Below are 17692 nucleotides of genomic sequence, written 5' to 3'. Positions count from 1 at the left end.
TTTGTCGTCAGACAACAGGAACAGGAACCAACTATATTTTGTTGTCGTTGGTTCTAGATGTTACACGTCACAAGTACATTAAATTACTAGACCCTTTCCACGAATTGTAACTAGCCTCACTCAATCATTGAAAAAAAACTTGTGCAAAAACATATTTAATTAGTTGTATTAGAAGACAATTATATTTATATTTTTTGATATCATTGTTTATGAGTAAATTTTGATTAAAATTAAATTTTTAATGTATTATCAATCATTTATTGATGTATATATATATATATATTCCTCCAACTAAGTTTTTATCCTGTAAATTTGTTTCTAAGATTAAAAGCAAAAAATTTAATAGTTATCCCTAGAGGGATAATTGATAAAAGAATAATTATTATTAAAGCTAAATAAAACTAAACAGTTTCTAAAAAACAACAGTTATAAAAGAACAAGAGGAATATTTGTCTTTTTAAAAAAAAGCAAAATAGTGATTATGACCATATTTTACAATTTTATCATTGCTTATTAAACGTATTAAGTAAGAGATAATGAGTAGGACTATTAAAAATAGCCACAAAATGATGTAAATATTAAGTTGGCTTTAGTAGATTCTCAAGTATGATAGTAGATCAAATATCAAATAATCAAAGTATGTACCCAAAAAAAGATCAAATAATCAAAGTTGGCTGTTTGTGTTTGGTTGCATCAGTGTGTTGTGGGAGAAAATGAATCCATTGACTCTAGTGAAGTGTATTCAGAACATGAATTCTAAAGAAGCCACACTCCAAATATATCCATCAGCAAAGAAAGCTTCATGGCACTCCAAATACAAAGATTCTGCTTACATATTCATCTGCAGATGTATACTTAACCAAGCATTGTGTTGGTGTGGAGATATTGTGTTAGGAGTGTCATATTGAGTAGAATAACAAATTCAATGTGGTACTTAAGCCATAAGTCTCTTTCACCTAATAGACTAGTCTCTTGTGTTAGGCTCTCCTCATGTGCTGAAGTCATAACAATTGGTTATTTCATTGGGAGTTGTGTCACAGAAGGATTACCTACATGCTGGATTAAGTTATATAACTGGATACTGATAGGTGAGTGAAGCCGTCAAAAGAGAAAAGGCTACCATCGGATAGTGTCAATATCGTGAATCGACAGCTCTTAAAGGGGACAACAATACTAAGAGTCTCACGTTGTGCTCTCATCATATGCTTATGCTTTAAGTCCTAACTTATTGCAATCTTCTTTGTGGGAGAACAACAAAGATAGTTGTTTAGGGGTGACAAACAAAAACAAATGCTAAGACAGTAAAACATGAATGATTGAGATTTATTGAAAATGAATGGGTTGTTTTTAACCACTAGACTTAACAAAAATCTGATATCTTTTCTACCCCCTAATGAAGGCTATTACATTATAAGACTCACTTTCTAAGACTTTTAGGTTGGAAGTCATGAATCTATTCTTTTCAACTGCAACAATTTCAATTTTCAACTTATACAGTTATACTCAATCAACATTTTCTTATTAGATTGGTGGTTTTGCTTTTGGAAATGATGGCTAACATTGGCATAGTCACCAAAATTATTTGATCTCTTTATTCACATCAAGATTTAAATTGCAGACAATATTTCATGACACAGCAATAATATCTCAGTTGCGGTGATAGCTGCAACTACTGAAGACTGCATTGGACTGCATCAGCTGCAGCGCAACGCGTTCGGCAACCATAGTTAAAAAGAAATGTACAACTCCATCTATGAAAAACAACAATAGCTATCAGTTGATACCTATCATATTATCAATAAGTTTTCCAACAGAAATGAAAGAAGAACCACCACTAAGGATAGCTTTGTTGGCTAACTCCTTCATCACTTGCACCTTATGGTGCACTACATTACCTTTGTCCATTAATTGTTTTAGCCCTTTCTCTATCTCCTCTGCCATTACAAGATCGTCGTCGCGTCTATAATCCAGTCTCAGCTCCACGGCTAATCCGAATTCCTTCACCATCCTAAAAGCATTAAGCTGTTGTTCTGCATAGATTGGCCATGTCAATATTGGTACCCCAAACCACAAACTTTCCAAGATTGAGTTCCACCCACAATGTGATACAAATCCACCAATAGCCTTGTGGGACAGAATCTCCACTTGTGGTGCCCATTCACATAGAATTCCCTTACCTTCCACTTCCATCCATTCCAAGAACCCTTCTGGTAAAGTTGTATCTGCATTGTCAATGGCTGGTGATGAATGCATAGCCCACAAAAACTTAACTCCACTAAGCTGAAGTGCTAGTGCTATTTCTCTTGTTTGAGATGAACCAAAGCTTCCCCTGCTTCCAAAACATAGAAAAACAACAGAAAAAGGTGGCTGCTGATTTAGCCATTTCAATATACTGTCATGTTTTGCTTGGTCCAAATTTGGGTTAGGTTGGCCTTTGAGATCAACCAAAGGACCAATAGCATAGATTGGAGGTGTTTGAACATCAGATAATGCATCTATAGCATGCTGCTCCAACTCAAAAAAGGTATTAACAATAATCCCTTTGGTGTCTCTAAACCTTTGAGCAAGTTTGTGATATGCATAATACCCACCATCTTTGCTAAAACAAGCACCAGGTATAACACTCAAAGGTACAAACTTTTGAATACCTTGGATCAATAACTCATGATCAGAATCATTGAAAACATCGTCAATCTCACGTTTGTTAAGGGAAAGCATGAAAGCCAGAAATCCTGCATTTGATGGCATATACAAATAAGAAGGGATACCAAGTTCCTTTCCTACATCAACCAGTGAAACACAGAAGAAATCAAGGACCAACCCAATAACTGGTTTTGAATCAGAGTTAGGATAAGTTGATAATATGTTTTGGATGGTGGTTTTGACATTGGGTTTGAGGCTCTCCATGATTTTCCAAAGGGAGTAAGGTGGTGATTTTAGTAGCTCATGTTGTGGTTGTTCTACTTGAGGGAGTTCAATGAATTGGATTTGAAGTTGTGAGGCAAAAACTGATCTGATATATGAATCAGAAAAAGTGTTTTGGGGCAATTTGATGCATAAGATGGTGATAGAAATATGATTATAACGGTTGATTATGATCTGTGCAAATTCAAGGGCTGAAGCTAAGTGACCAATGCTTGGTAATGAAATGAAGATAAGCTCTTTTTTCTGGTTCATCTCAGACATAGTCTTTGGTTTTTCTGGTTTAGTGTGGTAAAGTGATGGTTCCTTTGTTTCTGTTTCACTTTAGCCTCTTTAGTTGTTGCAGCTTCTCATTTTGCCTTCAATTTCAATTAACCTTTTATGACACAAGTCAACAGCACCTAGGAAATGAGAACTAATCTTCATTATTATAATATTATTTATATTATTATTTCTTCATTAATATTATATTATTGTTTCTGTTATTTTTGGTATTAAAAAAATGAGAAGTGCTTGTAATTTTAGTATTATTCTAATTTTAATTCATTTTCCTTATAAAAAAAATACTAACACTTCTATAAGAGTTTCTTCTTATTAAGCTATTGGTACACTTTGGTATCTTTTGAAAAAAGGTAATGATTAGGAGGTTATTCCTACACCCATAATGTTTAATCAAACTCATATTAGAATAATTATAATTTTTTTAAAATAAAAACAACTGATGGTTGTTGATTCATAGGAAGTCTTGTACCAAAAAAAATAGGAAGTCTAAGTAGGTTTAGAATGCTAATAATATCATCCTCATATAAATTTAATAAAATTTTATATTGATAATCGATTATTCGATGCAATTTTCAGTTTTTTTTTGTATGATCGACTATGTGTCACATCAAACATTGTTTAGCTTTACTCACCACACTAATTTGGATGAGGCTAATGACACTCTAAATTGTCCATACACACATCCAATAACCAATCACATTTTTAATTTTTATTTACAAAATTGTGATTGGTTATTATGAAATAAGAATAAACAATTTGGAACTTAAACAGAAACTTAGAAAACTGCTATGTTTCTTCTTTACTTTCTATTTTTCCACTAATTAACATCCATGTAAAAGTTCTAATTCAAATGACAACTATTCTTTTAATTTTAGAAAATGAGAACTACTTCTACTCTTTTTTGGGAACATGAATGAAGAAGAGAAATTAGAAGCTAATGTGGAAGAAGAATTACTCCAAGAGTAACATGAAAGAAAACATTATATAATAATTAGAACATGCACTAAACATCACTATTTTATTACTGTAAGGCACTTGAAAGTTCAACTAATTACACACCATTTGCTGCCATTGAATGATATTAATCTGAGTAGTGTGTTCCTCTAAATAATGATACTACTAAGGCTAGTTAGTGCATTTAAGCTTTGTCTACATAGATTAATATACAGGGTTGGAACTTGGAATACATTTCCAGAGTTTGAATATTGGCACTCATAGTTCATGTCATGCAGCTTAACCACTTTCAGTGACTGCTTAACCCTCCTATGCCATTCCACTTTATCATTTTGAAAGAAAAAATCAACACATTATTAGATTTTATCATGTCATTTCTTGCCTTTGTCATATTCCCAAATCTACCATAGAGTGATGAGAGAAAGGGATTCATTCAACTGAAATTCTTATAAGGTATGTTATTCTAGTATAGTCATATCAGCCCTTGTGCTTAATGTATGAAAACAATTCTCATTCATCATGCATTAGAATAATTTGAGAGTCTCTGAAAGAGGCAAAGAGAAGATATCTTATTGCAGTTTGCAGCCACAGTACCCAGCAGAAGGAGTAGCAACAAGATTTTCTGTGTCTATTAGAAACAACAATCACTGAGGCAGTACAATGAAAAGTTCTTTACAATGTTGCGCAGTATCTTGTTGCGTATCGGTCATTCAGAAAGCTTAGCTTTTCAGTTTTCTTGTTATTTCAGCAATATATTTACCCTGGTAAAAGGCCTGCTGCAGTTCAAGTTCTGTAGGTTTGCGAGAGCCATCTGCTGCGAAAGTTCCAGCACCATATGCAGAGCCTCCTTTTACCTCGTTCATCTCAAACATGCCGCTTCCAAAGGTGTATCCCAAGGGCACAAAAAGCATACCATGATGAGCTAATTGAGTTATAGCTGTCAGTCTGCAACCAACATATAAAGAGGAAACTGAAAACTAAAATAAAGTGTTCGGTCATAAGCTCCTAACAGACAAATCATACTAGAGTCGCTGATGGAAACAATTCATATTTAAGAAGCACCGATAAGACACGAGACAGATAAAAATTACAAAACATAACGATTATGATACACGACGTAAAATTGATGTAAGCTTAACACAAGAGGAATAATGTATTAGAAGTTAGCATGAACCATTGTAACATAATCAAGTTCTAACAGTTATCTAATTATTGTGGCAGTTCCATCTATAATGTACAACGATACAAATTCAAGATATAAATGTAAAATGTTGCAGAATACAGTAAGGAGTACCTTAGAGTATCCGTGAAGTGCTATTAGCTTCATACCGGTAGTCATCACTCATAGGTAAAGTGATTGAAAGTCATTTCAAGAAACATCATGCATACCATTGGAATGTAATAGGAGTAGTTCCACTCTATGATGTTTTTTGGATAAAAGAGAATAACCATATGAAACATTTACTAAGGAAATGTAAAAGGCGATACTCACGCTGACAATTCTTGGCCTCCTCCGTGAAAACCAGTACTCCAGAAAATTCCAGCAGGTTTGCCAGCCAGTGCTTGGGATGCCCATAGCGCACTGGTGCCATCAAAGAATGCATTGAACTGGCTTGGCATCATGCCAAACCGAGAAGGGAAACCAAATATAAACCCATCTGCATCCAGAAGTTGTTCTGGCCTGATTTCTGCTATATCATTTGCTTTAGGAGGGGCCTTCATCTTTGTCAATATTACATCGGAAAGCATCTCAGGTACCTGTTTTCACCAAACATAAAACAAATCATCAATTTTGATTAAAAGATTCCTATCTCTTCTCCAATTATTTGTTTAACACAACACACACTCTTAACCTACTATACTAAAAATTTACCCGCCAGAGTGTTGCTTCGACACCTTCAACAGAAGCTGCCCCTCTGTGCACTTCTCTTGCCATAGTGTCTACATGTCCATACAAGGAGTAATACCTACAAAAAGAAGATGTCATACATGAAATCGCAAAGTTCAAAATTTTCATGTTTTCAAAATTTGATGAATAGCTAAAGCCTAAAAGAGCAATTGAAAATATGCTTACACAATGTAGACCTTGGTGATAGCCATCCTTGTGTTGGCTCAAGTTGGAATACTAACCACTTTTACTTTGTGATTATAGAACTAACCCCTGTATGGCGTAAAAATAAGAAATTAGATTAGGGAAATGGAACACGAAATAAGGAATGTTTTGAGACTAACTTTGTGAAAATGATCTCCAGTCAACAAAAGTAGCAAGTGAAAAATGCATATGTTGGGTATTACAGGTGTGAATGTAAAAGTCTGTACAAAAATGGATGAGTTAAATAATATAAGTGGATGGACTCATACATCTAATACCTTAAGGTTTTTTTATCAAAACGTGGTATCAAGCTCACTTATATGCTTTTTTCACTTAGCCCATAGAGGAATGATATAATTGGCTGGGACACGGTGGACTTAAAGGGGAACAGACCAAAAAGTGTATGGTACCCACACTTGAGAGGGACATTATTGGATTTATTCAAATGTGAAGTCCCATATTGGATATACGGGGAGGAGTAAAAAAGTTGATAGGTAGAAAAGGTTCATGGAACTAAGGTTTTGGTTCAAGACGTGATGTCTCTCATACACCAGTAACAATGGAACTCACTGCTGGTTGGCGGCTTCCTGGTCGCAGTCTTCCAAAACAATATAATATACTTCATCCACAAGCTGTCACTGAGAAACATGGTTGGCTTTCAACACAAACCTTGATATGAATTGGAAAGAAGAAGAAAAAAACGCACTTTCCCAAACCCACCCGCCATATGAAGGACTAATCTCAATAATGCTTCTCTATACACGACTCAACCAAAGGTGTTAGTCTAGTGATGTAAGACCTATCAAGTCCCGTGATAGACCAAAAAGTCAAGTTTTTGATATTCCTTGGATGAGTGCATCCCGAGAAAGATTAGTTCTGTATCATTGGTTAAACAAAAAAAAAAACACATGCACTCAGAGATTGATACAGGACAACATGCTTGAAGGACCTGAACTTCTTCCATCTGAACAAACACATAATGATTGATATGGATGAATTTGGTTAATACAATTTCATCAACAAACTCTATAAATTAAAATTATTAGCCAAATATAAAAAAATTGGAGAAAGGTGACCAAGCCATGAAAGTGATGATAAAAACAACATAGATAAGTGAGGAATACAGAGAAATACGCAATCAACAAAGAATTATAAGTGAAAGTTGAAAATAGAAGAGAAGAAAACCTTTGAGTTCTGATCATTAGAGCCCTGTGAGGTGAAAAAGGATGGTGACATTTATATATGTATTTATTACTGATCATTGAATAGGCAAAAAAAAATGAGTGCCATTATTGGCTAATATTGAAACACGGATAAAGAACTAAGCTTACGTGGATGTGGCTCATAATCTTACAAAATAATAACAAAGTGAAGGTTCGGATAATAAACTAATTTTTTGTTTCAATATGGTGTTAAATTTTTACATTATATTATATTTATTATTAGTATATTATAAAAAGAATCCGTAATTAGACATAATTTTGTATGGATATATTTTACGTTTACTTAGTTAGCTCTCAAATCAAGGCTTGGTTGTATATTTTATACTTATAATAATCAATATTTTTTATTTTATTATACTCTAGGACTAACAAATTAAATAGAAAAATGAAAATAAAAATAAATTCAAACACTTGTCCATTTTGACACTATACATACAATAATCATTCATAATAAGATTTAGATATTTTAAATGAATATCATCCTTATCAAATTCATTAATTTCATTGTTTTAAAATTCATTATATATAATCTATCATATTAAACATATTATCTTCAGGTCACTAGGTTAAATATTAACATTTTGATTTTTGTAAATGACATTTATTAGGACTTAAGATAAAGAATTATGTAAAAGAGATCAATTCCTTAATCATTAAAGAAGACCAAATAAATATGTAAAAATCATATCATTAAACTCATAAAAATGAAAATATTGAATTTATTAAAAATATTTTATTTTATTTTTTATATTCTCCATCATCATAATAAGACTTTTGTTATTTTTAAAATTATAAGTTCAGTAACTACTAATAAGTAATTGATTATACATACCAATATCAGGTGTACATATTTTTTTTTATTCTTTTCTTTATCAATCATTAGGGGTGAGCATAGTTAGATTAAATACGTGAAACTTGTACCGTAAATAATCCTAAATATTGATTGATTTTTTTTAGAACAGAAATCTCACGATTCTAAAGCTAGCCTGTCTTCGCTTTGAATATAAAAAGTATACGTCAACCATATAAATATATCTTAATTCTCGTGAATTGTGAATGATAGAGTGTACCAATGTAAAAACTGTTACGTGTTTATACATCTTTTCTCTCGTCCACAATTAATACCGTAAAAGATAAGGTAAAAATTGCGTGACATTGTCGGTGGGTGTTCAAAAGTATTATTCATGAGAGATTAAGGGAGAGTTACACAGTTGCTTCTTCATCAAGAAACTCAACTTTGAGAATAATGTAATTAATGATTTCAACTATTGGCATTGAATGCTCTTGAAAAAAATCAAAATATCTCATCACAGCTTTTGCTCTTAGGTGGAAATTATGTCCCAACATTTTCACCTCTATTCTATGATGATGCATCTAGTATATCCACTACAAACTACATCACCTATATCCACCTAGTGGAATTAGCTTGGTTGTTGTTATTGAATCAGTCCTCCATATTTTCTATGGTTTCCCACAGGTATCCTTACACGGGAGGCAATCCTCGCCAAAGAGTGGTTAGAATTTTGAAGGAAAATGTGAAGAACTAGTAAATGAAAGAATCTACGGTCTATTACCAAGTTGAATACCAGTCTATGTGCCAGAACAGTATCATTGAAGACAGTTTTGAAAAAAACGGATTCCCTGCATCATGGAATTTATGTCAAAGAATCATTAAGATATATTAACAATTCATACAAAGGGAAAAAATTATATCATCCAATGGCTTAAATGACAAGATTACCTGTAGTGCAAAAGTAATATCAGCTTCATCTACTTTTAGTGTCACCCTTTTCAATTTATCCTCTCGGGATTGTCCCAGTTTAATGAGCCCCTACAATTATCATACATATATTTCATCATTTTACCTATGACCATTGTTGATAATGCACTATGAGTAACATGATGCATCTAATTGCAGAAAGCTACATCTAAAATTCAAATCAAGTGTTGACCATATGAAAATACCTGGTCATTAAGCACTCTGCACATATTTGAAAATTCCAAGAATCCAGCCGGTTGAATTTGTGATGATTTGCATATTCCTGTGTAAGATTTATACAACTGCACCATTTTTACAATTTCAGAAAATAATATGTAAGTTAGGATGGAACTAAACCCTTTTCTACTGATATGATGATTTTAAAAAAATGAAACGCTGAAGCAAACCTCGCCAAGGATTGTATCTTTCTTAGTTCCACAGAAATGTTTCATTGATGAGCAGAGTACAATCTGCAATCATAGAGTCATGCAAAAAATTATAAAAATATTATTTAAACATTGTAAAATAAAATCAACATGTAAAAGCAGTACAATTGGGGTGGCATAAGGGACAACAAACCAAAAAAATTGGTTGCATGTCTATTAGACAACAAAATCTCAAGTTGGTTAGTATTCTTATGAAGAAGAAATATCATAAATATTTAGGCTTTGTTTGGGAGTGGGATTTTGGAGGGGAAGGGAAGAGATGGTTTTGGAAAACCTTGCCCTTGTTTGGGAGTTGGATGAAGGAGATGGAAAGGTTTTGGAGGGCTTCCTCCAAAACACTCTTTGTTTATTTTTAAAGTTCCCCCAATTTGAGGTTTTTGGGAGATAAAATGTCAAAATAGCTAAATATGTTTAGTAATAATATATAATTATATATTATTGTCCACTTCTCATTGTTAATTACATTTTTAAGGGAAAATTAAAAAAAATATTCGTACATTATCATTAGTTTACTCTCCTTCATCTAAATTTCATACTCCCAAACAAGGGAGAGGATTTCCTTCCTTTTCTCTTCCCTTCCTCCCCCTTCCTAACCTTTTGATTCCTCTCCTTTCCTTTCCCTCTTAACTCCCAAACAAAACCTTAGACTTTGTAGTTTGTTGAAAAGTTTTTTTTGGTAAAAAGAGACTAGAATTTGCAGTAAATATTTGTTTTTGGCCATTTATTGTTGCATAGATCTTGTTTTCATAAATACTTACTATGATCACATCTAATTTGGAATGAAAGGGTCGGTATACTTGCAATTGCAGTAAAAGACTGTCTTTAGCTCATGGCAGTTCAAATTAGCATATTCCTAAATCCTAATACATGATTACCTGCTGATAAAGAGGCAAAGATTGTATTGTGTCCACCACAGGTGATCTATATGTCTTCGACAGAGAAAGAGCCATATGATCAATCCTTACCTGCAATTAATGTTAAGCATCTGAAGCCTTCAGCTACAAAGTGGGATGAGTAAGTAAACTAAAAATAGATGCACCTACTTGAGTAAGTTATGCACAAATGTCGTAGAGGTGGCTAATTAAATTTGAAACTAAACTCTAAAATTGAATACACTCACACAGGCATATATAAATAATAAATCCAAAAGATGCATGCCACACACAAACTTGTTTTATAGTGTACTTTCTTAAGCTGCTAACACACATATATATAACTGTCTCCGATGAATCCAAAAAAGATGCATGCCACACACAAACTTGTTTTACTTTGTACTTTGTTAAGCTACAATCAATTTGTTGTTGTAGAACAAAACTAAACTAAGTCAAATATTGAGGGCTTACAGTGTCAAATTCATGTTTCATGGTATAATCAGAAGTTGTGGTAGTCTTCAACTCAGATGATGCTTTCTCTTCCACTGAAGTATTTGACTTGCTGGTAGATTCTTTAATCTCAGCTTCTAGCATCTCTACTGCACTCCTGGAAAGTAAAATGATTTTTGCAGCTTTCTTTTTAGGTACAAAATAGCTTAGGGTGGTGCAGAAGTTGTCCAACTGGCATGCCAGAAGCCTTGCAAAGGGCAAAGAGGGCAAATAGTGATAACAAATGACTTATCAACTAGAGGTTTGAGACATGCCCGGACCTCCACTTTTAATATAGCTATATTGCCAAAGCAGAACTAGTGTCAACAATCATATATCATCTTCTAAGGCTATTAACATTTTTCACGTGCAAGTTCAAATATCTTATAACACCATATATGATGAGCAAAAACAGAGGAGGGGTTCTGCATATAGTCCACCTCCATTTCAAATTTAAAAATATTGATGAAGCCTACACATTAGGTGAATAAGCAGATACGAATACCAGAATCACACCAGTCATTCAGAACTTCAAATAAAGGGGGAAGGTCCCAAGGCTAGAGCACTACTGAATGTAGAATGTAAAATTGTTCAAATTTGAAAATATTCCAATCTATAGCTCACATTTAAACTTGGATGACTCTTCCGATCATGCAATGTAATCTAAATTTAGAATAAATGTAAAAAAAAGTAGATGCACTCATTGTATGGGCATAAATCAAGAAAATGGTCATTATCAAAAAAGCATGATAAAATAGCTTACCTGCATATGCAAAGGGCTTTCCGCATATCTCCACAGGCTGCCGCAACTTTCTGCAATCAAATCCAATATCAATAAACCATTTTCTTAAGTATACTCTATTTACACGGTAAATCCAATTTATTGTTTCTATTTGTAGTACAAATTAGCCTCTTGAGTTTATACATGCTTTCAAGATGAATTATATATTACTATAATCACTTTCCTATGCCTCTCCTTTCAAGATGAATTAACATCCTAACATCACTTTCTATGGGATAAAGAAGTTGAACCTCGGTGAGAATATAATAAAAAAGAAGCAAAACCTTGCCCTTTTTTCAATTAAGCTATCAGCCAAATTTACACTTCCGAAGTAACAAAATTGGTTGAGTTTGTCGTATCATGCACATGAAATTTAATATTCATGTTGAGTCTGACTAAGCCTACCTGACAGTTTAAGCATATACGAGGAAAACAATAGCAGATTTACTGATCACGGGATCTATTTTTAGGATGGAACATGCAAAGGTCAAATTTGGAAATATATTTACAGCCAAAGTTATTACTTGTTCATGGTAAGAGCAAGAGCCAAGGACTTGTAAGTGTAAGACATTACTTTTTCAAAATGTAGACTTCTCTTGATAAAAATGAGTGTCCAGTGTACAAGACTCCCACCTAGTGGAGGCTAGGGAGGGTAGATGAATGTATCCTTACCCCTGCATGTGGAGAGGTTGTTTCCAATATTTGAACATGTTACTTTTTTATCACTAAGCAACAAACTTACAGCTGCACCGACGCTCACCCTTTGTATACTATTCTAGATAACAGAAAATATAAAAGTATCATCTGGACAGTGATAAATGGACTTACCCTAGCACATAGTTCCAGTGCTTGCGGTTGGAAGACACTGTAAGGAAGTTCCTGAGGTATGGCAAACAGCTATTAGTAGATAATATTCTCACATAAAGAAATTTAACCTTTTCCTCAGCAAAGTTGTAACTTGTAAGTAGGTAGGTTTTTCAATGATTTACACTACAATTTACAATAATCATTTTCTACAAATAACTAGTCATTGATCAATGTGAAATTGGACAGTCATACAACCATATAATTCAAACAAGTTCAATCACATTAATCTTACACTTAGTCTTTCTTGTAGAATCCTAAGGATCTGATCTTTAGAGTATGCACGAAAAGTCACAACAATAGGTTTGCCTGGAACAAAACAAAGGTTATAAATTATATCATAGAAAAGGATAACAAAAAATGTTGAATGATGTATAAAAGTAGAAAAAAGCTAGCTTCATTAATGAGGTCATTGAAACACAGTCCACAACTTAAAAGCAGCATGAACATTCTTTTGGTATAGAGTAAACTAACAGACGGGATGTACTCACAGTTTAATGATGCAAGCCTTGGAAGAAAACGATCAGCTAGGTCAATCGCATTTGCTACCCCTGTATAAAAAGGTACAATAAGTATTGAATAACCCTGAATGTGTCCAAAAGATACAACTTAACTCCTGAGGATTTTACCTATTAATATAAATCTGGAAAATGGTAAGGTAGTGAGCATGAAAAGATCATGGAGCACAGCCCGGTCTTTGGTTATTAGATAATCTAATTCATCAGCAAGTATCAACCTGTCACAATCACAATGGAGACAAATTAAATCATTAATATAATCCAAATTACATAAACAAGCAGCAGTCTGATTCAATACATAAAAGAGAACACACAGTATGTTCATATTTACCACTATTCAAGGTAAGTATATGTTTCTTACATCATGTTCTTTCTAGATGACTTCTGAGAATACATGTTCTGGAGTTGTTTTAAGGGTGTTGCTGAAAGCTTTTTCCCAACTGACTGGTTAAACTCAAGTATCTGAGAACAACTGCTTATCAGTAAAAGAGCATTGTTGGAATAGCTAAAAGCTGCTTTAATATCCTCACCTTGGTGAAAATGTCAGATGTGTTGACAAATGAAGTACAGTTTACAGATAAAACATCTGGTCGGGCAAAACCTGCCTGAAAATCACACAGGCAGTTGTATTAGTTCGTGGAACAAAAAGAACATTACATTTTAGAAAGAACACTTGAAGTTAAAGCTATGAAATAGTATGTTTTCTTCATCAATTATATAAATGCATAAGCAGCAAAGCGTACACATTGGTTCCATCATGATAGATTAAGGGGACTTGTATAAGGGGTATAGTAATGATAGATTTATATATTAATATGGTTAGTTTTAAATTGATAAAAACAAGTTTGGATGGACAAAAAGGAAGAAAAAAAGATTTGGACTTCTACTCAAGCCATGGCTTGGAGATCAAAACGCAATCACAAATAACAGAAAGTGATTTTACCAAACATAAGGTAAAGTCAAACTTAGTTCACCTCCACCAAACCATGATTTGAGAGATGTAAACTGTACACGAAACACCCACATAACAATCAAGGGCAAGAATTTTCAACATATATGCAACATGTGAAACAGAAGTATAAATAAATGTGGTTGTCAAAATGATATGCATGTGTTAATTGCTTCAATAATGTTATATAGTACTTCCAATAATCTCTATTCACCTCTCATATCAGAACCATTAATTAAGAAACAAATAAATGCAATAATTAGAACTCAAGCAGACATCCATGTAACAACGTATACAGTACAACTGTAAAATCATTACAAAATCGTTTGCAATGACTAGTTGTAAAGACTGAATTCTAAAACCACAATTTCTCATCAAAGATGTCAATAAGAAGTATAAACCAATACATTTGTGTACATACCTCTGTAGCCCAATTGAGTAAGAGCCCTTTCACTTTCTCCATAGTTAACGATTTTCCAGTTCCAGGACATCCACAAATGTACAAACTTCCAGCCTTCTCTTGCTCAACACATGCCTTGCAAAACTCCAACACCATATTCTGCTCATCCTCACGGCACGCAATTCTAGAAGGTTCAGTGGACACATGCAACTTCTCCTTCACCACCCGCAATTGCTCACTACCTATCAAACAAAATAAATTCATGTCAGGTAAATTTTGGATAGTTGATTTTACAAAGCTTCTATAATTTAATAAACTACAGGTTTTCCCATCTATCCTCTCTCAAATTTAACTTTTCTTTATGTTCATCTCATAGCAATATCGCACTTATTTTTTTACTTATTTTCCCGAACTTTAACTTTTTCCTTTTCATAAAATATTAAAATCTATCCATTTTTCATTTGTTTAATTTTTTTCACTATACATGAATTCTTCCCTATTTCCTCACTCATCTATGGGATTCCATTTCAGTTTGCCAGCAACATTTCCAGTACGAATTGAAAGAACATTGTTTTCCTTGGAATAATCAATCAATTTTCTCATATTACTCTAAAATTCTCTTAATGTTCATCATACACGAGATTTTTTTCCTGGATTGCACCTATATCTTTCTCTATTTTTTGCTTATTTCCTCGCTCTATCCTTTTATTTACTTTCAGAAACCAATCAATTTTACATTTGTTTAAAATTTTCTCTATCCATATTTCCCCCTATTTTAAGTACATAAAACCAATCAAAAACAAATTTAACTCACCTTTGCAATGCCATTCCAATTTGGCAGCAACATTTTCCGAATCAGCTTGTTTATGACCACAAGGAATCGAAACAACGTCATTTTCCTGCATAAAGTCAAACAAAGAGAAATAACAAAAACACTCTCTCAGTTGCTGATAATAAATTAAAAAGAATCTTCTAGAATCAAATTTATTTTTCTTACTTACAGTTACAGAAGTGAGAAGGCTCACATTGCTGCACCGCTGCGGAAGTCTCCGTTTGCACGGGGAAGAGACCGGAGCCTCCGAAGGCGCGACATGAGATCTCGATTTGCGCTTCTGAGGAGTTGAATTGACGGCGATGGAAGGCATGATCGAAGAAAACGGGATTGACTCGATTCGATGAATGGTGAGAGAACTTAGATTTGATGCTAGAATTGAATAACTCGAATTATAGTGTGTGTGTGTGGGTGAAACTGTTCAAAAACGAGATAAGTGAGTGAAAATGGTGTTATTTAGCTTTGAAACATGGAAAGTTCTGATTTGTTTCGCGCCACATGAGGGTAAAACTGGTATGTAAATTTTTAGTTTTTTGAAAACGAATGTTTATTATTAATTTATTATGAAAACCCATTTAAATAATCAAATATTATTCTCTTACCGTTTTATTTGGCTCCTCTCGGAGACGCACGTAAATAGTGAAGATTATGGCATAGCAAAAAAATAAAATTTTAAAGGTTTAGATTTTTATTATTTTTTAAATTAAATATCTTTTTAAAAAATACTGTAAAGTCTAGTTCAGAGATAAATTTATTTCATCTGTGGGAAAAAAAACTTGCATATAGACATATATATCGCATTATATTTAGATACAAATATACCTTTGTTTTTTTATGTTATTGTAATGACTAAATTCTAATTAAAATTAAATATTTAACATATTTTCAAAACTTTATTTACTTCACACCTAGGTCTTTGTCATTTGGGGTGAAGAATTGGGTTTCTCACTTACTTTGTTTTGTTTCAAAAAGATATAGGCTTAAAGAGGGAACAACTGCTAACCCATGACTCAAACTACAGCTGCCAAAATAGGCGGGTTGGTTCAGTCCGATCCATCAAAGTCTGAAAATTTATAGGGCTTAAGTATCATTTTAAGTACTTTTTATTAAATTTGGGGGCTTTTTAGCCCGACCTGGTCGTGCTATTATAAATTCGGGCCAGGCTTACCTGGGTGGGTTCGGGCTACCCATTTTACTTATATGTTTTAATATTTTTTTAGACTTTTGGGCACTAAATGAAAATTTACAAAACAACTTATAATAAAATATATATAATAAGTATTATGTTATTATGTATTTAATTAGATTTAACTTTTCCACCAAAATATAATAAATAAAATAATGTTTACAACAAAACTAAAATCAACATAAATTATTTATCATAGAGAACTCCACACCATCAAATTTAATATAACAGTCCATAATGAAAGTGTTGATAAAAAACGTACAAAAGATAATATTTCTATTAGTATTAAATGTTTATATATTAAAGTGAAGTTACAAATTATATTGTGTTAGAGAGTGAGAGTCCAATATAAATGAGAGATTTAATAAAAGAGTTATCTTAAAATTAATACACATGGACTTAACATCACGTCTTAACCCAAACACATTGCATTAGATCTATAAGTTTGGTTGCATTTGACATAACAATTATGTTAAAGAAAAGTTATACGCTAATATCAAATGATACATTTTTTGAATATATTAAATATGTTAAAAATTGCTTATGGTGGGTTTGGGCTACCATTTGATATGTATAAATTTTATCCGAGCTTTTTAGCCCAGCCCAGCTTAACCCGAACCCGATGTGGGCTAGCTCGTTTTGACACTTCTAACTCATACCCATTTTCTCAACACTTATTTGCTTATATTTAAAAAAAAAAGTAAAATAAAGAAATCAAGCTAGTAGTCACTTAACAAAGATATAAAATAAAATAAAAATTTGGTATGACTTAAGCTAGTAGTCCCTATGGGAGCACATATGTTATCTCACATTTTGTACCACTCCATGTATCATGAGTTTATAATTGGTTAGAAAAATATTTAATAATTAAATTTTAACTTAAATATATTTTTTCTAACCAATCATATGCCTATAGGGCATGAAATGACACAAAATGTGGGATGTGTAGCCAGTACTTATGTTTAACTTCATAGGACAATATTTGTGTGGCTAGATAAAAAAAATTATGTGACATATAAATAACATAATCAAGTAACATTTTATTCTTTTTTTAAAGAGAAAATGATATATACACAAACAACATATGAGTTTTTTATTCTATAACTGCATAATTTATTTCAAT

The 17692-nt window shown here is 32.8% G+C and overlaps 3 protein-coding genes across 6 annotated transcripts; all 3 read right to left on the bottom strand.

The window, feature by feature from the left end:
- Positions 1572–3326, bottom strand: LOC109355906 (UDP-glycosyltransferase 71K2-like). The gene has a single exon (XM_019599182.1). The coding sequence runs from the start codon at positions 3184–3186 to the stop codon at positions 1774–1776; it is 1413 nt and encodes a 470-aa protein (XP_019454727.1). The 5' UTR covers positions 3187–3326; the 3' UTR covers positions 1572–1773.
- On the bottom strand, positions 4587–7454 carry LOC109357530 (probable NAD(P)H dehydrogenase (quinone) FQR1-like 3). Of its 2 annotated transcripts, none has more exons than XR_002108871.1 (5): positions 6233–6356; positions 6032–6125; positions 5651–5916; positions 4724–5103; positions 4587–4687 (listed from the first exon to the last, which is right to left on the bottom strand). XR_002108871.1 is itself a non-coding variant. In XM_019601534.1 (5 exons), the coding sequence occupies exons 2-5, from the start codon at positions 6256–6258 to the stop codon at positions 4878–4880; spliced, it is 612 nt and encodes a 203-aa protein (XP_019457079.1). In that variant the 5' UTR covers positions 6259–6319; positions 7436–7454; the 3' UTR covers positions 4761–4877. The 2 variants fall into 2 exon arrangements, 1 of the variants encoding a protein (XP_019457079.1); XM_019601534.1 differs by lacking the exon at positions 4587–4687 and adding an exon at positions 7436–7454 and having other exon boundaries at positions 4761–5103; positions 6233–6319.
- LOC109356684 (cell division control protein 6 homolog B-like) lies at positions 8996–15795 on the bottom strand. Of its 3 annotated transcripts, none has more exons than XM_019600158.1 (16): positions 15553–15795; positions 15366–15450; positions 14573–14793; positions 13733–13807; positions 13564–13664; positions 13314–13420; positions 13176–13235; positions 12920–12993; positions 12649–12699; positions 11803–11852; positions 11022–11157; positions 10554–10643; positions 9640–9702; positions 9439–9534; positions 9215–9304; positions 8996–9114 (listed from the first exon to the last, which is right to left on the bottom strand). In XM_019600158.1, exons 1-16 carry the CDS (start codon positions 15694–15696, stop codon positions 9082–9084), a joined length of 1476 nt encoding a protein of 491 aa, XP_019455703.1. In that variant the 5' UTR covers positions 15697–15795; the 3' UTR covers positions 8996–9081. The 3 variants fall into 3 exon arrangements, 2 of the variants coding, with proteins under 2 accessions (XP_019455703.1, XP_019455704.1); XR_002108772.1 differs by having other exon boundaries at positions 9009–9114; positions 9439–9515; XM_019600159.1 differs by lacking the exon at positions 9215–9304.

Source organism: Lupinus angustifolius, chromosome LG09 (assembly GCF_001865875.1).
Source record: "Lupinus angustifolius cultivar Tanjil chromosome LG09, LupAngTanjil_v1.0, whole genome shotgun sequence".
Lineage (NCBI taxonomy): Eukaryota > Viridiplantae > Streptophyta > Magnoliopsida > Fabales > Fabaceae > Lupinus > Lupinus angustifolius.
This window is presented reverse-complemented; position numbering and strand designations above follow the sequence as displayed.